This window comes from Rosa chinensis, chromosome 2, assembly GCF_002994745.2.
Source record: "Rosa chinensis cultivar Old Blush chromosome 2, RchiOBHm-V2, whole genome shotgun sequence".
In the NCBI taxonomy this organism is placed as follows: Eukaryota; Viridiplantae; Streptophyta; class Magnoliopsida; order Rosales; family Rosaceae; genus Rosa; species Rosa chinensis.
In genome coordinates, this window is record NC_037089.1 from 49,190,285 (window position 1) to 49,215,695 (window position 25,411).

At 38.4% G+C, this 25,411-nt stretch overlaps 1 protein-coding gene and 1 long non-coding RNA gene across 2 annotated transcripts; both read right to left on the reverse strand.

Annotated features, from left to right (window-relative positions):
- Positions 1–1,463: 1,463 nt before the first annotated feature.
- LOC112183662 (shikimate O-hydroxycinnamoyltransferase) lies at positions 1,464–14,757 on the reverse strand. The gene is made up of 2 exons (XM_024322023.2): positions 14,221–14,757; positions 1,464–2,720 (listed from the first exon to the last, which is right to left on the reverse strand). The coding sequence occupies exons 1-2, from the start codon at positions 14,641–14,643 to the stop codon at positions 1,830–1,832; spliced, it is 1,314 nt and encodes a 437-aa protein (XP_024177791.1). The 5' UTR covers positions 14,644–14,757; the 3' UTR covers positions 1,464–1,829.
- An 8,273-nt stretch (positions 14,758–23,030) lies between these two features.
- LOC121051321 lies at positions 23,031–25,348 on the reverse strand. The gene is made up of 4 exons (XR_005805480.1): positions 25,300–25,348; positions 24,345–24,448; positions 23,969–24,072; positions 23,031–23,291 (listed from the first exon to the last, which is right to left on the reverse strand). It is a non-coding gene; the product is annotated as an uncharacterized LOC121051321 (long non-coding RNA).
- Positions 25,349–25,411: the final 63 nt, after the last annotated feature.

Genomic DNA, 25,411 nt, shown 5'->3' on the forward strand with positions numbered 1-25,411 from the left:
ATTAATCACTGCCATCAATCCCTGTGATAAAGAAAATTAAATTTCAATATAAAATTCAGTATGTTTTATTTAAAAAAAAAATATTAGAGATCAAAATCATATTGTAACAACTAACAAAGTCAATATACATGACGAGTTCACATATTGAACGTCCAAATAACAGCAGCTTCCCATTCATATATATCTACGCATCGTTCTAAGGTTGTAATAAGCTTGGATAGAAGGAATTTTCAAAATTCGAAGGATACATAATCCCATAGTGAGCGACCTTAATTTGTACAACATTCTTATTATCATTTCAGGTTAAACATATATATAGGTTGTAACGTCCTGTATCTTAATTTACCTATTTACTAGTCATTTGGACGGTAAACGACCTTTACTTTTACTTTTACTGTCGTTTCGGTACTTTTAGGGGGCCTAAAAGATGACTTTTTGTTCGGCTCAAAATTTGAGAAAATTTCCTTCATGAAAGTTGTAGAGGACGTTAAACCGAGTGGTGTATACGTGTTTCGTAAAAATCGGAGTTCGTATGAGAAAGTTATAAGCGAAAAATGGAAGTTACTGTTTATAGTAATTTGTCTATAAATAGCTGAGTTACTGTAGTAAGTTTCCATTTTCGGAAACTTACCGAGCTCTCTCTCTTCTCTCTCCCCGATTCTCTCTTCCTCTCCGACCTCTTCACCATTTTCTGGCCATATATAACTCCTTCATTCGGCGACGGATTTTGACGTATAAGATGTCGTTGGAAATCTCTCTTCCTTCTCTTCATTTCTGGGTTGTTTTGATAGCTTAATTTGAACTGTGGAAGGTGCAGCAAGGAGAAGAAGAGGACGGTGCTGCTGTTTTCTTGGATTTTTGGTCCGAACTTGAGTTTCTGGCCACCTTCGGCAATGATTCTTTCTGGGTCTTGGAGCTCTTGGATCATACAATCATCCCTCAAAGTTTCTTGGTCAGATTCGAAGTGTGGAGCACGAATCGAAGGTTTGAATTTTGGGTACTATTTGGAAATCGGATTTTACTGTTTGAGCTTAGTTTTCGGGTATTTTCATGTGTTTTCTGACCTTGTGGTAGTTGAGAATGATGTTTGGATGGTTGAGACGAAGCTGCTGCCAAAATTTGGTGGCCGGAGCTGAGGTTGCACTCGTGAACAGTGATTGCGGTTTACAACATTATTGTAAACCAGAATATCACAGGCATGATTATTCATGCAATCCATCATAATTTAAGTAAGTTTACCTTCTTTTATCAAACGGCGCGGTCCGAACTTGAGACCTCTACCCCTAAACTCTTATACCCATATTTTGTTGGAGAGGAAGAGACACAATAGTTTCTGACAGCCATTTCAATGAACAGCTAGAGTGCACTAGAAAAAACAAAAACAAATAAACCAAAGCATAAAATCCTTGAACTAAATCCATAAAACTGAACAACATTAACAACAATCACAACTAGGATAACAAATCATTGGTGGATTTACTCTACCAGACTTTGCTTAGAATTGAGCCATTTATGAAAGCAGTTCATAGACTACGAATTGCCCAAAAATAACTCTAATCCTAAAATATGAAGATCACAGCACTGTCCCGCAGTCCTGTGGAGAAGTCGACCACAGAGCGACTATAATGAAGTCTAACAACACACATTAACCAATACACAAAATGAATGTCCAGATCGAATAAATAGTGGCTTCCCATCGATCAGCTAGCCTCAAAAATATGTGTATAACATTTATTTGGCATCACTTCATGTTGGAACACGTAATAAGCATCCCCTCAAAAGCTTCAAACCAATTTTAACTTCTCAAGCTTTTCAATCTCCTGTCGCGGTTATATGTCATATAAGAACTTCGAAAACGATTTCATATGTTCAGCTTGGAGTGAAATGGCCACTGATAAGCTCCCGTCTTTACTTACACTCGGTAAAATGAAGCACAAGCCTTCAACTGCAATCCCTCCAGGTCCCATGAAAATGGGTCGACCCCAGCCGAAATCAGCATCATGGATCGGCAGCCTAACCCAACTAGTAATCCCCATTTTTGGGCAGCGAAAACTATGAGCCCCGCGAACAAGTGCCGAAAGATCCGGCTGAATCTCAAGATAGTCGATTGCTGATCTAAGATACTCATCGTCCATACGTGACAAAGTATTTTGTATACAGCTTGAAGCATACCAAATCGGTTTAGATTGGAGATCCCCTGCTGCAGCGAATGGCCCGGCTGAGAAAATCACGTTGCCAAAGTAACCCGGAGGGAGTGAAGGCTTCAGTCTGGACCTTCCATCAGTGGCGACATGCAGTTTGGTCTCTTGATCATCGGGGAGTCGGCGTGCCTTGCATGCACATCGCCATATATGACCTGCCAACATTTCATATGAGCTGAACTTGATGGTGTTGTTCCCATCTTGTTTAAACTTGGCTTTCAAGGTGTTGAGCTGGTCTGGTGTCAGCTTGAAAATGGAGACCACTGTTGGTGTCATCTGAGAAGCATCAAGAGGAGTTTTCATAGACGGACCGGGTTGGTATTCGATGTGGGGGAATGCAGGCCGGGGCGGATCTCGGGCACATAGTAGTGTGCGGTCGATGAATGGTGGAATTGTAAGGTCGAGGCCACGAGCGATATCAGACCATGTATTTATAAGATGGAGACCTGAATATCCATCTGCAACCCGGTGTTCCATGCCAACACCAAGTGACACTCCGCCGCATTTGAAATATGTAACCTGCTTAGAGTTAAATCCAGTGGCAATGTATAAAATCAAAAACTAGGCACATCGGATGTTGTTAAGTATTGCATATTAATGAAATGTATAAAAAGGAACAATATTAGTTAGAACATGCAAACAACAAAAACATCAATATTTCTTTTTCCGCCTGTTTTGATCCAAAATTAAATAAAAAGAAAAAATTGTGCGCAAAAAATAAAAAAGGGGCTTGGAAATGTGGTAATTAACTTATACAAACGAAGTCATTTTTCCATGTATAAGTGGACAGATATACTCTAAATATCTAAAATTTCTTAATGCATTATACCTTTTTTACTAGTTATAGAATTAGCTAAGAAATCAACTTCTAGGTATAAGTTTTGTAGTTCAGGCATAGGACAATAACTCAGTTGATTCGAATAAGTTATAGGTATCACAAACTTCAAAACCAAGACTTTGGGTTTTAAAATTGAGCTACCAATTACAAACTATCAAATTCAATATTTCAGTTTTCAATATTACTAATTTTAGAACAACAAATTCTTTGTAATATAAATTAGAACAAACAATACTAGGTTTTTTAATTTTATAGTCGTAAATTTTGTATTCATCTACTTATCAGAAAGCTATTTTGTAAGCATGGCCTTAAGTTTTAGCCATTTTCAATAAGGTTATTTAACCATCTTTGACCAAGTGACTTAAAATACATGTACTATTAACGTAGTATATGTAGTAATGTTCATGCTACTATGAAAATTTTTATGTTTATTTCTTAATATATATTTATATGTAAATTGAAAACTATAATATATAAAACTAATATATAGAGAATCAGTAGATTTGTTATTCAATAAAACCAAACCAATTTTTAAGTAATTTTCAATTTCGGTTTTATTAGTACACTACAAAAAAGAATTGTTTTGGCTTCAGAAGTTTGCTTCAGCAAACCTTTTCCGTCGCCAATGACCGCTCTATTGCGTCGGCAAAATTTTGCCGTCGCAACAATATATTGAGTTTGCAACGGTGACGATGTGTCGTCGCACTGGGGGTCGCCAAACTATCTTCTTTTACATCGGCAAAATATAGCCTTCGTAAGGAATTGAAATTTCGCGACTGCATCAGCTCTGCCGTTGCGTTAGGTTCTAAATTTGTGACGGAGGCTACTGTTCCAAGTCACATTTCTTTTTATCGAGAGGAAAAAAAGTCTTTGAACTTCCCCTCTCTTGGATAAAAAAAAGCCCTTACTCCCTCTTTCTTCTCTCTTGTGCATTCCCGCTCCATTCTATTTAGATTTTCCCCTTCATCTCTTTGTTTGTCATCTCTCTCGATCTGACCAATTCGCCGCTGAATCTGCAAGCGACTTTCTTCGGTAAGGTCAGAATTTCTTCACCATAATTCTATCAAATCAGGCCACTTCACCAGTAGATCTACCAACCAGAATGTTTCTATTAACTTCCTATGTAAACCTAGCAAAGCAAAAGATCGAGGGAAGAAGAAAGGAAAAGGTGAGATCTGATTACATCTGATCAACTGGATTTTATTATTTTTACTTCTGATTTTTTTGGGTCACTGTGAATATCGACGCGATGACGACAAATCAAGTGGGCGGGAAGGCCGGAATCGCTGACCGGACCAGGTATATCTGTGGTTTATATAAACCAAGGTATTCATGATATTATAACATGGTATTTGTGGTTTATATCTGCTTCTGCTTCTCTTCTTCTGCAGGCTTTAGGTACTTCAAAGGCTGGTGGACCAATTCCCTCCTTTAAAAGCATTTCATTTTGTCCTTGACGACACTAATGAGGTATGACATTGTAATCTCATCTTTTGTTACTTTGGATCATTGTTTGTTGCCACTTAGAACCCATTCGTTCAGTAACAGTAAGAAAAGTTGGGGGATTCATTGATTTGTATAAAACTAAAACTAAATCACGAGAAAGAGAGGGGGCTATCTTCTTAGACGGCCCTAAACGCATTTTCCTCGAACTTTCTTCCTCTGTTTTTCTCTCACTCGTTGATCTTCATATACAGAGGGCTCTTTGTTTGTTTGTTTGATTTGATTGTCAATACCCAAGTCAAGGCTTGGTTCTTTCTGTTCGTTTCTGGTTATGTTGTTCCATCTTTTTACTTGATGAATGAGTTCTGGTTGTTGTGTTTTGAGTTGAAAGTTGTGATTTTTGATCAGAAGTTTATGTTTAGTTGGTCAAAGATTGAGTTTTTAAGTTGTTTGGGAATATGATAATCTGTTATGTTTGCATCCCAACTGGTTTAGTTGGTCAAAGATTGAGTTTTTAAGTTCTTTGGGAATATGGTAGTGTAGTAAATATGCACCTTTTACCCAGAACCTTGTTTCTCTTTATAGGCTTATGACTGTGCAAACAATAATAGGATGATGATGCTAAATATCACAGCAGAAAACCACAGCACACGAACACAGAATTTTATAGAGGTTCGACAAAAACTTTGCCTACGTCCTCTATGTGATCTCTCTTGAGAATCACTAGCACTATGGAGAATAACAACTTGATTACAAGTACTTATTGAAATCCCTATGCTAATCCCCAACCCCTTTACTAGATCTCTCTATCACCCTTGGCTCTCCCTGCCCCTGTGTTTATATGTAGCTGAGAACTCTCTGAGATCTCTCTTTGATCTCTTCTCTGATCTGAGGACACATTATATGACCTCCCTGCAGCCCTATTTATAGATTATAGGTGCTGGTTACAAACATATCACTTTAGGATTCCTAAAACTATTAGAACAAGGAAAGAGAGCTAGCTTTCCTATTCCTAACTAGAATATAACTTACTTTCCAGGTCTAAATCTATAGGAATAACTCTTCCTATTCCAATACCCATTAGGATACTAGAAGAATTCCTGTGCGCACTAATCTTCACTTACCCATCTGGTTTTGCCTTGAATCCTAATCAATTTAGGCATATCAATGAGCCAAATTCACAACAATCTCCACCTTGGTGAGTTGATACCAAACTGATTGCTGCAACCTCTAGGATATCTTGTACTTCTTGAAGTAATCCTGAAACCTTCAAGAACCTTCACCTTGGCAAGACTCTTCTTGCCTCAACGCACCTCAAGTGAGGAGGTGCTCCACCTCAATCTCAACATGCTGTAAGAATGAGCAAGTTCAAGTAACACTTGAACTCCTCCATGGCAATGGTCCTGGTCAAACAATCTGAGACATTCTCCCTTGAATGAACTTTCTCATTTGTTATCTTCCTTGAGTTGACCCAACCTTCGCTGCGATGACCACGAACATCAACGTGTTTCGTCTATGCTTGAAACACTTGATTCCTTGTCAAATTGATGACCCCATTCTTCATCACAGCTTTTTGTTGAATTCCAAACTCACTCATTAATCCATTAAGCCATAATGCCTCTGCGGAAGCTTCTGTTAGTGTCATGCAATCTACTTCAGTGGTAGACAACGTCGTAGCTGATTCTTTAGTTGCTCTACAACTCACTAAACCTTCACCACAAGTAAATACATAACTTGTTGCAGGTATTGTCTTGTCTATGTCTCCTGCCAAATCTGAACCCCTAGGACCAGCAATGCATGCTTGTTCTTGTTGTCTTTCAAACACAAATCCATGCTCCTTGGTGTCTCTCAAGTAATACAAAATCCACTTCATTGCTTGCCAGTGCCATCTACCCGGATTCGCCATATACTTGGACATAATGCTCAATGCTTGAGCTAAACCTGGTCTTGTGCAGATTCTAGCGTACATAAGACATTCCACTACTCTTTCATAAGACACATTCATCATCTCATCTAACTCCTTCGTAGATGATCTCTGCACACTCAACTGGAAGTGTGCTACTGGTGGAGTAGACATGGGTTCAAATAATAGCCCTATTTTTCCCGCTTCTCTGTCCCTCCTTATCTTCACTCCTAGGATCTGCTGTGCAGCTTCTAGATCCTTTATGTCAAATTCCTTCCCTAGTTGTGTCTTTAACTTCGGAATTCTAGACATATCTTGACATGTAGTCAACACGTCACCTAAATAAAGTAGCAATAGTAAAACCATACTATCCTTGAACACATGATGATAAACGCAGCTATCCACTGGTGAGATTTGGTCATAATCGACCTTTACTTTCTGCGAATACTCCTTGGCCAATACCCGAGCTTTGAATCTCATGGCTTCCTCATCATGCATTCCTTCCTTTTTCCTATAAACCCACTTACAGCCAACCTGATTTCTTTCTTTGGGCTTAGGAACCGACTCCTGAACCAAGTCCTTCTGCATGGACTTCTTCATCTGTTCTAACATAGCTCCCATCCAACTTTCTCGTACATCATTTGCTATAGCTTCCTGATACGTGGTTGGATCTCCTGGACTCAAACTTAGAGCATACTTGTCCAATGCTATGCTTCTCTGGAACTCCTGCCCAAGTGACTGACGAACCGAGTCGTAGGTTCGCAGTGCTAATTGCTCCACCTGAGCTTGTATTAATGACTGTTGTTGTTGCTCTAAGACTTCTTCCTCGATAACCCCTTTATCATGCTCCACTTGCTCAATTTGCTCCACCTGAGCTGGAGTTTCTTCCATGATCCCTTTGGTTAGAGGAACTTCGGTTGCTTTCTCTACAGCATCAGTCTTCTTTTTCACCTCACTTGTCTTGACTTCATTGAACGACATTGTCTCTTCATCAAAAATGACATGTCTGCTTAGAACCCTTTTCTTGCTTACAATATCCCATAACTTGTAGCCTTTTACTCCTTTCTCAACACCGAGAAATATGCACTTGCGTGACTTTGGCCTGAGTTTGGTTTGCTCATTGTTGGAAATATGAGCATATGCACTGCTACCACACACCCTTAAGTTAGAGTAGTCAACTGGTTCTCTAGACCATACCTCCTCTGCACACTTAAAGTCCAAGACTTTTGATGGTGACCGATTAACCAAGTAACACGCATGGTTAACTGCATCTGCCCAAAATGTGTCCGGTAATCCTGCATGCAGCCGCATGCTTCTTTCTCTCTTCAAGAGAGTTTTATTCATCCTTCTAGCAGCTCCGTTTTGTTGGAGATTCTCTTTCACCGTGAAGTGTCTTGTGATTCCTTCATCCTTGCAAAATTGTAAGAACCTTTTCATTCTATATTCACTGCCACCGTTACTTCTCAAATACTTGATTTTTCTGCCTGTTAGATTTTCTACTTCTGTTTTCCACTCCTTGAACTTGGTGAAAACCTCGGATTTCTCCCTCATAAAGTAGACCCAAATCTTCCTCGAAAAATCATCTAGAAAAGTAACAAAGTACTTAAAGCCTCCCATGGACCGTACTGGTGCTGGGCCCCATACATCTGAGTGAATATAATCCAGCAATCCTTTGCTTTTGTTCTCACAATTTGCTAACTTGAATGCCACAATCTGCTTCCCAAGAGTACAATCCTTGCAGAAGTTCAGTTTGCAAACACTGACACCTTCTAGCTTACCTTTCTTGTGGAGTTCCTGCATTCCTCTTTGACTCATGTGCCCAAGGCGATGATGCCATAGCTCAGTCTTGTCTTTTACCTCAGTTGACATTGCAACTCCACCTATTATTGTAGTCCCTTGAAGCTTGTATAAGTTGTTAGATTGAATGTCGCCCTTCATCACAACAAGTGATCCCTTGAGAACTTTGAGTCTTCCCTCTTCAGAGCGATACCTATATCCGGCCTTGTCCAAAGTACCCAAAGATATCAAGTTCGTCCTTAACTTAGGAATATATCTGACATTCTCCAGTGTTCTAACAACTCCATCATGCATTCTGATTTTCACTGATCCAATACCTAGGATCCTACACGATGAGTCATCTCCCCTAAAAACGTGTCCACTGCTACTGTCCTCAAATGTGTCAAACCATTCTCGGATTGCACACATGTGGAATGTACAACCGGTATCCAAAATCCAATTTCTGAAAGCATTGGAGCTGGCTGCTACCACAAGGAGCTCACCGTCATCTTTATCTTGTTTGATGACTACATTGGCTGTGTTTGAACTCCCTGCCATCGCCGCTGCTTTCATCTTACCTTCTCTGCAGTTTCTTTTCAAGTGGTTGGTAGCACCACATTTGAAGCAACCTTTCTTGTATTTTTGTTTGGATTTTGATGTACCCTTGTTACCAGATTTATCCTTCTTACTCGTCAACTGACCTGTCTCATTGCCTTTGACATGAAGGCCTCCTTGAGAGCTTTTGGTCTCCCTACTCATCTTAAAATAAGATTGAATAGCTTCGGTAATCTCATCGTACTTGAGAGAATCCTTACCGGAAACGAGTCTGGTGATGAAGTGCTTGAATGAAGCTGGTAAAGATCTTAGCAGCATAAGTGCTTTCTCCTCATCTTTATACCTCACATCCACCTTTGATAAATTGGCAACACAAATCTGAATTTTATTAAGATGATCCTGCATATGCCCGCCTTCTTCCATCCGAAGACTATAGAGTTCGTCTTTCAAGAAGAGTTTATCCGCGTCAACCTCTTTGACATTGTCCAATGTCTTACTGCTGTCCATATTCTCACCAATATGAACCTTACCCGCGTAAACCTTCTTGAGATAATCCCAGGTCTCTTTGCTGTTCATATTCTCACCAGCACTAGCCAATACATGAAGCAATACATGATCAGCAAGATGTAGCTCTATAAAGCTCCTTGCCTTCTTGTCCATCTTCTGCCAAACCTTGTCTGCCATATCAGCTGCCTTATTCTCTATCCCGAGAATAGCCTCATACAAACCTTGTAGAATCAGGACACTTCTCATCTTCCTCTGCCATAATGTGAAGTTATCATTCCCATTCAACATAATGGGCATCACATTGCTGCCTGCATCTGCCTTGTCATCTGCCATCTTAGAAACACCTTGAGCCTAAGCTCTGATACCACTTTGTAGTAAATATGCACCTTTTACCCAGAACCTTGTTTCTCTTTATAGGCTTATGACTGTGCAAACAATAATAGGATGATGATGCTAAATATCACAGCAGAAAACTACAGCACACGAACACAGAATTTTATAGAGGTTCGACAAAAACTTTGCCTACGTCCTCTGTGTGATCTCTCTTGAGAATCACTAGCACTATGGAGAATAACAACTTGATTACAAGTACTTATTGAAATCCCTATGCTAATCCCCAACCCCTTTTCTAGATCTCTCTATCACCCTTGGCTCTCCCTGCCCCTGTGTTTATATGTAGCTGAGAACTCTCTGAGATCTCTCTTTGATCTCTTCTCTGATCTGAGGACACATTATATGACCTCCCTGCAGCCCTATTTATAGATTATAGGTGCTGGTTACAAACATATCACTATAGGATTCTTAAAACTATTAGAACAAGGAAAGAGAGCTAGCTTTCCTATTCCTAACTAGAATAGAACTTACTTTCCAGGTCTAAATCTATAGGAATAACTCTTCCTATTCCAAAACCCATTAGGATACTAGAAGAATTCCTGTGCGCACTAATCTTCACTTACCCATCTGGTTTTGCCTTGAATCCTAATCAATTTAGGCATATCAACGAGCCAAATTCACAACAAGTAGTCTATTTTGTTTGCATCCCAAATCGTTTATGGGGTGAAGTTAGTTGATTTCTGTTTCAAAGATTGATTTTTTGTCAATTATTTCGATGTGGTTTTGTTGGTGTTGGGTTTGTTAGAAGATAGCAATCAGTTTTTTCAGTGTATGTAGTCTCATCTATTAATTTATGGATGTTTCTGTGGTGGAATTTTGTAGGTTTTCTTGATCCTGGTAGGTCTGGTTTCAATTGTTTCATGAAATATGTGCATTTGTAATTTTTGTACTTTACCCATAAACATAAATAGCCTAGTATATGTTATGAATTCTTTATATTGGAGCTATGTTTATTCTTTTGGAATTACCTAACTAGAAGGACTATATGTACAACATTTCAATATAAGATTTGCTTTAGAAGTTTCGAATCTTGAGGTTGCAGTTTTGAATTGGAATTTGATTGATATAAATTTAAATCATCAGAAAATAAGTAATATTGAAATTTAGTTAATTTTCTGTGTGTTTATTTTGGTCTGCAAACATTTATGTATGCTCTAAACCCTCTTATCAATATCCCAGATTTGATGTGAAATTTGGGCTTTTGTAGCTTCAGTCAACAACTCATCTATTTGGTTTTTTAGTTTCATTCATCTTTGTTGTCATTTAATAAATTGTAACAACTGGTTTGGTCTGCAAACATTTATATATGTTCTAAACCCTGTTTCATCGATATCCCATATTTGATCTAATATTTGATGTTTTGTACCTTCAGTGAACAACTAGACACTGACCTTTTGACATTAAAAACCTTTTTTGACAAAAAGATCCAACAACTGCAACTCCAGACCATCCTCCTTCTGAGAGAGAAAGAGTCATCGAAACAAGTAGAAGAGAATTATTCATCTCTGAACTAGACAAAAAAGGCAAATATCACACAACTATAATCACCACTAAATACTATCCCATTTTATTTTTCTGACATTTCTAACTACATTTTCTGCCATTTATCACACCTATGAAAGAAAAATGGTATAATTGACTTATACCAATATATCCCAAGCTATATTTTTAATTTATGTTTTATACTTTTCTGCATTATAAGTTAAGTACTTTCTCAATACAAGTTGCTTACAGCTACATGTTCAACCATGTATTCTCTCATTGGTATGAAATTCTGCTTTTTTTCGACTACAGTTAATCTTTTGACTGTAGTCATCTTCTGTTCTTAATCTTAATCTTCATTTAAGATGACTGGAACTTTGCATTTAAGTGAACTTCGGTAGTTATACAATCAATTTTAAGATTTCATTGTTGTTTTGTTTGGCCTTTACACATTGTATACAAAACAGTCTAAACATTGCTACCATCTTTAGCAAAGCAATTAGTTTCTACTATTTCTAAGAGCAAAAAACATTTGAAGTTCTTTATATCAAATGGTCTTTACAGTTCACTGGTTATAAGAGGCACATATTTTTTAATTCACTTTTTTACATTGTAATCATGGTAGTACTACATATGCTAATTTATATAATTCACGTCATGAACATATAAATTTAGACAGTTTGTTAGAAATGCATAATCATAAGTCAAAAAATTGAGACTCTTTGTTCTATCAGTACTGCCATGGTTGAGTAATATATTCTTACCACAATACTATATCAGAACACATTGTTTTTTGCCTCTTTTACAATTGTAATTCAAACTTCTCAACCACTTTTCTTTCAAAAATATACATCAACATTGAATCTGTTATACTTGAAAAAGATTAAGTCTTCAACCTATTATAATCTTCAATCATTCTCACTCTATTTCACCACTATACATGTATGTCATCTTGAGTAGCATTGTTCTGTTCAGGTTTTTGTTTTATTTCAAAAGAATTCAGTCTCTATAGTGTCAATAATAACTATCTACTAATTGATAACCAACTGAAAATACATCATAGTACATATTGTATTCTAGGACTCCTTCCTCTTATCACCTCTCTGCATCTGCATTTTTTGAAACCTTTGCTAGATTAGCTTGTAACCCTTCTAGCACTTTTGCACCTTCTCCAGTTGAACAAGCTTCAACTAAAATGTAATATGTATAAACACTGTTTGACTACTTCAATAATATGTAACAATGTTGCTTTTGTATTTCGTTGTTCTAATTCATTTACAAAACAAACTCCGCAGCAAAGCACGGGAAAAATTGCTAGTCTAATCTAAAACAGAGATACTTCACATTTTCTGACAGCTTTCTTATTGATCACTCTTCTCTCTTTGAAATGCTAAATTATCCTGCTGTCCTCTGTCTTTTCATATACGTCTCTCTATATATATTTATATGTATTATATAAGTCTTGTGCATGCTTCCATTTCTGTATAGTAAGTTTATAAATGGGAATCTGCATTATGATTGGTCTGGTTTATTGATTTTTCCTCTCAGTAGCTCAGTAGCTCAGTAGCTTATATCTATATTATTTCCCATGCGGGTACTTACAACTTTTGAAGACTTGGGGATATGTGTGGATGTCTTTGCTACTAGTGAAGTCAACATTTGCTTGAGGTTGGACCCATCAAAACTTTGGAGCAGATAGCTTATTCAGCAGGCAAGCGTATGATATCATGCTCCATGTTGCTACTTGGTATGCTTTCTTGAAGTTTCCTTTGTCTACATGCATTTAAGATTTCATAATTAAATCTTTATATGTACGCGTTCAACACCAATCAATAATATTGCTGGATATTGATGCAAGGGAAGTATGGTAGTCAATCATGTATATTGCTGTATATTAAAATTCTTAAATAATTCATTAAATATTTCATAGTCCTTGGCAGGAACTTGACCATGTTGTGGAAGAACTGGAGAAAATTGTTGTTGTCAATCTTCTTCAGCACCGATCAATAATATCTCTCATTGGAGATGTGCAGAAATCATCACTAATATTAGAGAAGGTGTTGTACTGTGTTTTGCCAAGCACTTAGAAAGCATTCCTTATTGTCTTTTGTTGTCTGATTGATGACAAGTGGTGTTCAATTTATCAAAGAGGTTTATCAGCTATATATGTATTTTAATCTGGTATTCATGTTTTGGTGCATTTTATATAAAATTTATTATTTGGCTTTTTTCGCTCCAAAAATAAAAATCTGGTATGCAAAATTGCATGCCAGGTTTTTTTTTATCAATGTACTTTGCGACAGCAACAGTGCCGTCGCCAAAGGTCAATGGCGACGGTTAGGCGATGGCGAAATTGCCGATGTCGTTGGTGGCATCGCTATTTCTCTATGTGACGGCGTAAATGCCGTAGCTAAAATTCATGTGACGGCGTGATTGCCGTCGCAAATAGCAATGGCGACTCCACCAACGACATCCGCAATTTTGCCGTCGCCGTTGGTCTTTTGCGACTGCAATTTGTCTTTTGGCGACGGCCTTGCGCCGTGGCCAATGGAATGTTTTTTTTGTAGTGGTAAAGTCGATTTACCAAACTCAAAATATCAATTAGTATTCGGTTGGTTTGACAAACCAAGTGGCAGCCCTAAATTCAGCAAAACAAAGTCATATTTCACTTGAAAAGTGTGTCCAAATCCTTCCCAAAATGGTTATCTACGATTTGGTTACAATCCATAAGGTCATGCTATATTTCAGTTATGTATTTACTGTCATTTAATTATAATTTAGTGCAATTGTTTAATACGGAATCCTCATGTTAGTAATGAACCACTGTAAACATATAATGAGAGTTCTTCATGGATGGTTAATCACGAGAGTTACATATATTGTTGTCAGAACCGTATATTTGTTAGTGCAGGGTGAATATATGCTCATTCATTGAAGGACATAAGAGGACAAGAGGATAAGAGATAAGAGATCAGAGATAAGAGGATAAAAACTTACCCTACGCCATTAGATGTTACATGTAGACACGTGTCAATTTGTTGTTCAAAGCTTAGGTAGGTTAGGAAGATTAGAAGGTTAGGAGAGGATCCTCTCCCCTAGCGAAAATCACAAACTCTGAATACCTGTAAGACCAGGAGAGGATAAGAGGATATCCCAGCGGTATAATCAACGGCGGGGATGAGCCGCCGGAACTCGAGGGTGGGAGCAAAGTCCCCACAGTCATCCACGACGGAGCTGCTTTCCGCCTCAACAAACAGCACACCCTCCGCATTGCAATCGATTTGCAGCCGACCATCCTCATTTCGTGTCAGTCGACCGGCTATGGGGTAGAAGGGCATGAGGACCTTGCTGAGTGCGTCCTTTAGCACGTGCGGCTCGAAGAAGTTATCACCAAGGACACCGGTTTGCCTCCGGTAGAAGTAAACGCTGCCCATGTGAGTGTTGGATATCACTACGTCCAAGTTGGAAATCCACAGTGCATGTCGAGGTGTCTCCTCTGATGGCTTCACCACCCTTGACTCCCGCACTCTCACGTTGATCGACATTCTTCACCTGCACCCACATTAGGGCAAACAATGCAATTACACACACAGATAAAGATAATATATATATATATACACACACACACAATGGAGGATCAATACTCACCAACCAAGTATATAGTGTCTTTTTCCCTTTCAAAAAAAGAAAAAAAATATAGTGTCTTTTTCTACTAAGTGGCAAAATCACAGGAATTATTGAAACATTTATAACATAATGAAATGAAGTGTGTCTCTTCTGGTTAAGGATTGGCCTAGTCCTTGGGGCGGGAGAATACACTATATATCATTCCAGCCAACTTTAATTTTCCGGGACCTGCTAAAGCCAACTTTCCATTGGGTAGTTGAGAACTGTCCTAATACATTAATTTATGTTTGTTCTGAAATCTTATTTTAGAGTTTGCTTATGGAAAAATGGTCCGTACGGTACCCCGCATTTTCTTCCTTATAACTTTTGGTACCTGACAAGAAAAAAAACATCAATACGGTAACTGAGGTTCTTTGCCCGACCGAAGATTGGTACATTTGGTCGTTAGCTCCGTTATGGAACTTGTCATCTGACAATTTTTTAAGGGTATTTTCGCCATTTTATGTCTTCATCCTCCCTAATCCTAGCCATGTCCCCAATGTTAATAGATTGATGGTAGTGATCATCTAAACCTCTGCATCCGAGTCGCACCAAATCACTCCCCCCCTCCTCCACCACCACCGCTGCCGCCGCCATTAGATCACCTACGACCACCACCACCCCCGCACACTCCCTCTCTTTCTCTTCCATAAGCTTCTCCCGGAGTCAATGATCATTCAAAGTGAAAAAACGCAGACAGAAAGGAAGAAAGACAACACTACTAGAAAACTTGTCTTTTACGACGCGCAAATTACGGCGTGCATGGAATGCATGCCGTAAAAGATTGTCTTTTACGGCGTTTTTTTTTGTGCGCTGTGAAAAACTTCCCTTTCTTATCTTTTACGGCGTGCATTCCGTGTGCGCCGTAAATGCTACATTTCATTTACGGCGCATATTTTATGTGCACAGTAAAAGACTTATTTTGTGATCTTTTACGGCGTGTTTTTATTGTGCGCCGTAAAAAAAATTACATTATATTTACGACATGCTTCTATGTGTGCCGTAAAAGACTTTCCAATTTTTTCTTTTACGGCGAATTTTGGATGCGCGTCGTAAATGCCAAAACGAGTTCGAAACCCCGCTATTATTTTAGCTCAAATTCTAATTTCCCTCCTTTTGAAGTTTGCTATCAAATTCCAAGGGATTGAGCCGAGAAAAGAAATTAAAAAAAACTCTCCCAAAGCTTGTCTCTCTCGTCCTCCCTCTCTATATATCCATCATAGCAAACACTCTTTCTCTCTCATAGAACTTGGGAAACAAAATGGGTCAGGGAACTCCGGGCGGTTTGAACCGGCAAGGCCTACCGGGCAACCGAAAGCCCAACGGCAACGACAAGAAGGAGAAGAAGTTCGAGCCGGCGGCTCCGCCTGCCCGAGTGGGCCGCAAGCAGGGGAAACAGAAGGGTCCAGAAGTGGCGGCAAGGCTTCCGACGGTGACGCCGCTGACCAAGTGCAAGCTCCGGCTACTGAAGCTGGAGCGGATTAAGGATTACCTGCTTATGGAGGAGAAGTTTGTGACAAACCAGGAGCGGCTGAAGCCTGAGGAGGAGAAGGCCAAGGAGGACAGATCTAAGGTTGACGATCTACGTGCCTCGCCCACGAGCGTCGGCAATCTGGAGGAGCTGATCGACGAGAACCACGCGATTGTTTCGTCGTCGGTGGAGCCCGAGTACTATGTGGGGGTCCTCTCCTTTGTCGATAAGGACCAGTTGGACCCTGGGTGCGCCATTTTGATGCACAATAAGGTAATTGGGGTTTTGGGCTTGGAGGGTTTTTGATTGAGTTGAGGTGATTTGGTTGGTGATGCTTTGTTTTGTGTGTTTTGGATTGTGGTGGAATTGAGATTGGTTTATGGATATGAGTTGTGGTGCAGTCGGCGAGTGAAGATGTGAGTTGGGTTTTTGGTGGAATTGAGATTGGTTTATGGAAATGATTTGAGATTTTGATTACTGGGTTTGTTATGGTTTTTGCAGCTTAATCTTGGTGTGGATGAGAGTATACTCTGTTTGTATTGAAGAAAGATGGGAAAGCTATTGTTGGGGAGGCCACCATTGAGGTCAGTTGGTGTTTATTATAGTTGTTGCTGATTTGAAGATTAACATTAAAGTGTTAGTTTTGTTGTTTTGAAGGCTTGAGCTTTTTGTAGAATGAATTAGCAATGTGTATCAAGCTAGCAACTTTTCTTTATATGAGTGTGTTAGTTTTTGAGTTCTTTGGTGTTTGATGAAACTAAATCCAGATTAGTATCTGGCTTGAGTAATGAATAATGAGGTTTATTTGTTTTCTACTTTGTGTAGGACAGGTCCAAGGTCATAATTATGGATGCTGATGGTACTCGTTCCAAAGCAATTGCAAGATCCTTGAGAAAGCTGGGGCTTAAGGCAAGTTTATGTTCTTTTCTGCAAGATAACAAATTGACTGGTCTTATGAAAATAGCTATGCCGTATTTTCAACCACATGCTCAGTGAATTCTTAGGTAGTGATACTAATAATCTGGTGGTGTTTTAAATAATTGACAGATGCCTTTCTTGCTTCAAGGTGGCTTTCGATCTTGGGTGAAAGATGGTCTTCGAATTAAAGAACTCAAACCTGAGACAACACTTACCATACTCAATGAGGTAGTTATCCCTTTGGGTGCTGCTTGTTCTTCTAATTTCATGTCTTAGAAGATGGCAATATTCTATTTGGTGAATTTGTGTGGGTGAATTGTAATACCTTGACAACAACCGATGTGATTTCTTGCTTATTTAACAACATTGGTTGCAGTAACCATTTTCCAAAAAACTGGAATAGGAAATTACTTTAATATTGTAATAAAAAGGAAAGGTTTTAGTATTATAAAGTGCAAAAGAACAAATTTTGGACTCTGTTAAGAAAAAAAGAAAGAAAGATTAGAAGTGAATGAGATAGGTTATATAATTTACTTCTTTTTTTAAATTATCTCTGATGTGGACTTCTTGTCCGCAGTTACTTCTTGTCCATGCAAGTACATAAGTCACCATGGAACATACGAGACAAACCAAGGTTTGCATATCGAGGGCTTTTGCTTGGTAAGCTACAAATTTCAAACATTTTGTCTCTATAGGCTACTAGCTATTTCTCTGAGCCAGGATTGATGCATCAGTCAGTAGATATTTGAAAAAATAAAGCTTTACTGCCCTCTGGTTTCTTCAGTACTTGGCTGCAATATGCTGCCCAGATTTTGTTCGATAGGAATCATAGAATTATAAAACTTTGATTAAATGATTCAACTAGTTAGGCACTGATTTGATGGAGGCTTGGAGCTGAAACTTTGATTGATATACTTAATAGGCTTAAACTAGTTTGTTTAATTGATATGCTGCCCGTAATATAATCAATTTTTTGATTCCTGACAGTTTGCAGTGATTTTGTGTTTTAGCAATTTTATATTATACGTAATTGGTAGGATGTCTTGGTTCAGGTGCAACTATAGTTCATGGAGTTCAAAACTTGTGGGTTTCACAATCCCCTCCAAATATTCAATATGCAGCTATAGTGATTGGTGGTTCGTTTATTATCACTACCAGAATTAGGCATTTTGGAGGTAATTGCTTCTATTTTCTTATGATACATTAATTGCTAAATTAGAACTTTAGCTGCATGTTTTTTCCTTGAATGAAAAACAAATATGACAGGCTACATTTCATTGCTCTTTTTGTGTTTGTTTTGGTTATGCAGGTAAAAATTGGCACCATGCATAGTATGAAGATGTTTAAAAGGTCAAACCATGGATCACTATAGATTTATCTTTTGCAATGAACAAAGACAATTCTAATCTAAGATGCTCTCTAGTAATCTAGAATGTTTTCTATTTTGGCATCCATTGTGATGATAATTTGTTGGTATTAAGTTGTTTCAATTCTATACAGTATTGAATTGCTATTGGCAATTAATTTACATTTAGTAATTTCATACTTCCAGTTTATTATCTACATTCTTATCTCAAAAGCTTGTGTAGTTTTATTTAGATTTTGAAATGGTATTGCAAAATTTACAGGAAAAAAAAATTCGGCGCAAATATTACCCCCCACAAATTTTCAAAAACATTTATGTAAACAGGACCACATTTACGGCCTGCTTGCTAGTCAATTACGGCGTGCTTTTAAGATCAGTTACGACGTGCTTCTGATGTCAATTACGGCATGCTTTTGATGTCAATTACGGCATACTTTTATATTTCAAAATCGAAATAAATAATTTATAGGACCCTTTTACGGCGTGCCATTTTTGTCTTTTACAGCGTGCTTCTAAGATCAATCACGACGTGCTTCTGAGATCATTTACGGCGCACTTTTTTGGTCAATTACGGCGCGTTTTTATATTTCAAAATCGAAATTCAAATTCTCTGAAACTCTTTTACGGCGCTCTTATTTGCCTTTCACTACGTGCAGGCGGGGTCTTTTACGGCTTTCTCTAAACACGCCGTAAAAGAGTTTTGTCTTTTACGACATGCCCATTTACGGCGCTTTTTTGTGTGCCGTAATTTGTCTTTTACGGCGTTCTTTGTGGGCCGTAAAAGACCATTTTTCTAGTAGTGCAAAGACCCAGATCGTTCAAAGTGTCATGTTGAATCAAAATCCCTCAAACAATAACAAAACCCACAAGATACAATTTCACTTTTTACAACCAAAAAACCAGTTTCTTGAATCAAAATCCCTCAATTCTTGCATAACCTTGATCAAGACTTGTGTTTTTTCAACAAAATATAGGAACCATTTCTTCATTACTATTGCTGCAGAACAAAGGATGATTAAGACAGCAAAAGAAGAAGAATCAAGCTTGAATCCAGACGCACAGGACCAAAGCTCTCTCTTTTTCTCCATTTCGTTTCTCTGTTCATTTTGATTTAGATTGGATGACAAGTGTTTTGCAGCTGTAGAAAACCACAGCGGAAGCCATTCCAACACCAACATCGACGACAACGATGCCGCCGAGTACTACCAGCCAATCTCCGCTGTTAATTCCGAAGACGATGGCGAGGATCAGCATCTCCATTACTGCCATTGCCCTCTACCTCACCATCTTCGTCCTCCTCCACCTCCTCCTCGCCCTCCTCCGCTGCCCGGGTCGACCCGTCCCTCTAGGATCTATCCCTGCCCTCCGCTCCCTCCTCATGACCCTCCTTAATTTCCTTCACCATCTTCGTCGGCATCAACCTCTTCCGCTGGTTCTTGCGGCGCTCCAAAACCCATGAAATTGATGGTGAGATTCAAATAGATTGGGATAGAGAAATGAGAGGGGAATCAAGGAAAACAAGATTGGAGGAAATTGAAAAGAGTGATGGATTTGGAAGGGAAAAAAATTGAAACTAAAACGTTGGGTTTCTGTTTGTATTTCTTGCTTTATTTTCATAGAGCTTCTGGTAGTGCAATTGAAGAAGAAGACGGGGATAAAGAGAAGGGGGAGACAGAGAGAGAGAGAAGAAAAAATGTTAAGAGAAAAAAAAAATAATTAAAATATGAATGGACAAAAGTGCCATTCTAAGATTGCCAGCTGGTAAGCTCTGTAATGAGGGTAACGGCCAAATGTACCAATCTTCGGTCGGGTAAAGAACCTCAGGTATCGTATTGATGTTTTTTTTGTCAAGTACCAAAAGTTATAAGGAGGAAAATGTGGGGTAACGTACGGACCATTTTCCCTTTGCTCATTTAAATGGATTTTTAGAACAAGTCCTAGTTTTGTAAATTATTAGACTAAAATTATACTTATTGAGATCTCAGTCAGCAGCTTGGTATATTGGAAACTCACACGAGGGCAAGTTTCTCTTCCATGCGAATCATTGCAAACCCACCATGAGGTAGAACAACCTACTTTGCTAGGAAACAAAAAGCTAGGGAAGCATTTAACCTTTACTCTGCCCATATTTACTCCCACACTACAGCATGGAAGGAGTGAAAATCTGCCCTCGCTGGTCTACCCTTTGACGTCTTCTTATAGATTGTCTCTCTCTTTGGCAGAGACAGGTTAAGAAATTTCCCATGCATGATATTGCAATTAAGCACTGCCATTAATCCCTGTGATAAAGAAAACTAAACTTCAATATTATATTCAGTACGTTTTATTTTACCAAAAAAAAAAAAGAAAAATTATTAGAGATCAAAATCACATTGTAACAACTAACAAGGTCAAAATACATACGAGTTCACATATTGAACGTCCAAATAACAGCAGCTTCCCATTCATATATTCAGGCACCGTTCTAAGGTTGTAAGCCTGGATAAAAGGAATTTTCATTAGTCGAAGGATGCATAATCCCATAGTGAGCTACCATAATTTGTACAGCATTCTTTTTATCATTTCAGGTTAAACATATATATAGGTATTACCGAAGAAGTGTGATTCAAACCGGACTTAACTTCTCTATCAGTCATTCTTCTTCGTTCCTTATATGTCATATAACAACTTTGAGAACAATTCCACATGTTCAAGTTGCCGACAAATGGCTGCTAATTAATAAGCTCCCGTCATTACTTGTACTACTACTTGGTAACATGCATGTGAGACAACCCTTCATATGCAACTAGTTATCCCAAGTTTGGACACCTAAAACTATGAGCTGCACTAGCAAGGGCTGAGAGATTAGACTGAAGTATCAGAAGAAATAAGTGGAGGCAAGTCGATCTTTACTTTGCGAACACTTACAGTCACCCATCTATACAGCTAGCTACTTGCCTGAAGAAACCAAAGGAGTCCAGACCCACGTATTGATTGTTAGAAGGGGCAGTTTGGAGTATGGACAACAACGCACAAATTAAGATGGTCGATCGTATTGATTGTTATTGGAGGCATTCACAGGTGGTTCACGTACATGTACATGACCATTTTGATTATCATCACAATTATTGATTGTTTTGAAGTAATTAATTAACCAGTGATCGACATCGGTTGAGTCCCCACATATATACCACCGCTCTTGCTTTAATTTATTTTATCTATTATAATTTAAGAACAATATAGATATAAGAAATTACTACAGAAAAAATTAATAATGAACATTTTTTATGAAGTTGGAATTGTTCAAGTAAATCTATAATATGTGTCTGATCCAAACTCTAAGTTACTTGACTTAGTTGTAATAAGGTATTAAATTAGAGATATTCTCGGAGATATTCATAGATATCCGATTAATTGTACGATTATCTTTTTTTATACAACTCTGATTCTATGTTTTGTAATCCTCTATATAAAGAGCCTATTATCAATGAAAGTACGACTCAATTCTCTCTCAATTTCAGTTTTCCTTAAACACATTATCAGCACGACGCCCTAACCCTAAAACCTAATAGCCAAAACACTAAATCCGAATACAAAACCTTGAAACCCTTTCGGCCCCTGCTGCACACACTGAAACCCTCAACACAAGGATTCTAGAACCGGCAGCAGAACAACTAGAACCAGCCGAAAACCTACTGAACCGGCCACCAAAAGCTCCAAACCACCTATAGCAAAATATTCCATCGGTTCACCACCTTCCAGACCTCCAATTGCTACCAAATTTTTCCAATAGTAGCATCTCGATCCCAGGATACTGGAACAGGAAACAGAACCTCATGAACTGGCCATAAATTGACAGGACCAGCCTCCGAAACTGCTGCACGTCTTGAATAGGTAGATCCTATTCCCAGAAAAAAAAAACGAAAAAAAAAGGAGGAAAAGCCGCAACCCAGAAGAAGAAAAGAGGAGCGAGCTTGGGCCGAGAGGAAAAAAAAGGGCAGCTCACCAGCCAGACTTTCGGTGGAATTTCCAGCATTTTTCCAACGACTTTCCGATCACTATTTCAATGTATTTTTTACTAAAAGTTTTCGTTTTTGAAGTTTTTTATCGTTTTTCTCTTCTTTTCTCGGGGACTTGCAATCTCCCTTCTTCTACCCCCCCTCCCCCTTCTTCATAGGGAATACCAAAAGCTGAACTGTGGGGGTTCGTGCTCTGTACATACTTCCAATAATATGGAGGATTTGCTACATCACCAAGCATAAGCAACACCCTCTTAGGGGGGGGGGCCCACAAGCCATGTGGGTGTGGCGACCCGAATGGGTATACCACAGCGCCGTAATATTAAGCCAATAGGAGCTCGATACGTAGTAGACGTACCGTAGACCTACCAACTTAATACTACAAGGCCTTTTGAAAAAGCAAATTTTCGAAAATAGGAGACCAAGAAAAACTTTTAAGAAAATACTTTAAATCAACAACCCAACATTCAAATTAACAAGTCTGGAAATGCTTAAAAAAATAAAGTGGGCATGTGCACTGTGACGCCTTAGGGCTTACATCATAACCGAAATGAAAGGAGTTCAACAATAACAAACAATGGGGTGAGGCGCGCTCCCAGGTAGGCGGACCTCACAGAGTTCAACATTGAAAGAGAAGCGAGTAAATCGATAAACTATCAACATGGAAGAATTTCAAGCAACATGGAAGAACTTCAAGCAACAGGAACAGCAACACACGGACTCCGCCAACAACCCACTTCTAATCCAAATTGTCCGAAATGACCTCTTTGTAACCTGAAATGTAGGGGTGAGCATTTCGTCCTCGCTAGCCCAATAGGGGCCGACCCAACCTTAGTTAGGTTTGAAAACTAATAGGTAAAACATAGCTGCTAGAATATAGATTGCTCGCATTTGTAAAATCGAGTAAAACAAATGCAAACAAAAACAATCATAGTTGTTTCGTTTCAGGAAATCATATGCAGCATGCTTCACACAACTTGGAGCTCCGAGATACTTACCTGCCGGCTAAACTAAAATAAATCGGTGACCGACCCAGTTCGTCATCATTCGAGAACCGGCCAACTATTCTGTAGTCATAAGTAGCGAAAGTGTCCATTTCCTAGCCCTGAGTCTCGTATGACTAGTTCACTGTCTGTACTCACCTTTCCTCGACAAATATAGGAGCACAGCCCCCTCCGGAGGTTCACAGTTATCGACACCGTGGGATCCCTAGGAATCAACGCGTCTAGGTCCCATTCACTTTCAGGTCACAAGCACAAAGGTACAGTATCTCAACATGCAAGTCTAGCCTCGATTTTCGCAATCAACAATTATCAGTTATGAAAACACAAGTCTCACGAGGCATCGACTAATGAACAACCAAAAACGTACTTGCAGGCAACATAATATTATACCAGAGCATTCCACATATATCGAAAAGCCTCTAACAAGGAAGGTACTGCTCACCCTACCTGGAAAATGCCGACGTATTCCACACTCTGATGTTTTCCGCTTAAACTTCTTTAACGATCGTGTTTTCTGAATGATGCGGCTAAAATAGCCTCACAATTTAACCCTGCAAAATGTAGTTGTTAGTATAGGATAAGCAGGGATCGTTCACTCTGGGGATTGTAGGGTACACCTACACAAAAAGGTTAATTAGTAAATAAAAGAATAAAATCTAGCCTTGGTTTTCACAATCAACAATTATCAGTTATGAAAACACAGATCTCACGAGGCATTAACTAATGAACAACCAAAAATGTACTTGTAGGCAACATAATATTATACTAGAGCATTCCACATATATCGAAAACCCTCTAACAAGGAAGGGACATCTCACCCTACCTGAAAAATGCCAGCGTATTCCACACTCTGATGTTTTCCGCTTAAGCTTCCTTAACGATAGTGTTTCCTGAATGATGCGGCTAAAATAGCCTCATAATTTAACCCTGCAAAATGTAGTTGTTAGTATAGGATAAGCAGAGATCATTCAGTCCAGGGATTGTAGGGTACACCTACACAAAAAGGTCAATTAGCAAATAAAAGAATAAAATGGGGGGTTTTGAAATTTGGTTTCTAATCTACTTAAAATAAAAAAGAAACAAATAAAACTATCTACAAAAGATAAATATATATACATGTGATCGACTTCTTCACACTCAAATCATAATTTTCAAACCATATCAACATGCAATGAATTGTTTCAATCTATACAACCTAAAATCGTGCCAACACTAAATATCATAAATGAATTCGAAGTACAAGTCTGAAGAGATAGATTACCACTTTAATTCTTCTTTTTAATCTCCTAAGTTAGGAAAAGTCCATAACTTAAAATATTTCATATAAAACATTACATTAATACTGAAGAGCATTTGTCAACATTAAATATGAATCATTAAGTGCAATTAGAATTCTGAATTCAAACATGTATGCATCCATAAGAAGTTACAAACGCACAAACATGTACCATATAATCTCGACCATTGTACATAGCTTTTACCACTTCAATTTCTGTCCTAAAACGATTAGGTGAATCAAAACACAAATTTGGCTTTATTAACCTGCAAATTAACATCATTGTTCAACCAAAATCATATGCTTAAAGATATAAAAGGATGGCACAAAATCAGATTGTAAAAATATCATAAACAACTCAAGAACATAAAGAAATGAATCTGAAAATTACTAATATAAACTCGTTCTTAACAAAAATCCAACTCCAATAACAAAGTTCATAAACAAAATCTGAAATTTAATACTAAAGAGTACGAAAACAGAAATAAGGGCCATGGATTACACTTTTTGATCTTCAAGGAAGCTTGGAGAACGTCAAGAGAACACATGGCTAGGCCTTCAAGAACACGAACAGCCTTGGAGAAGTCCTAAGGCTCTTCACGACGAGAGGCTTT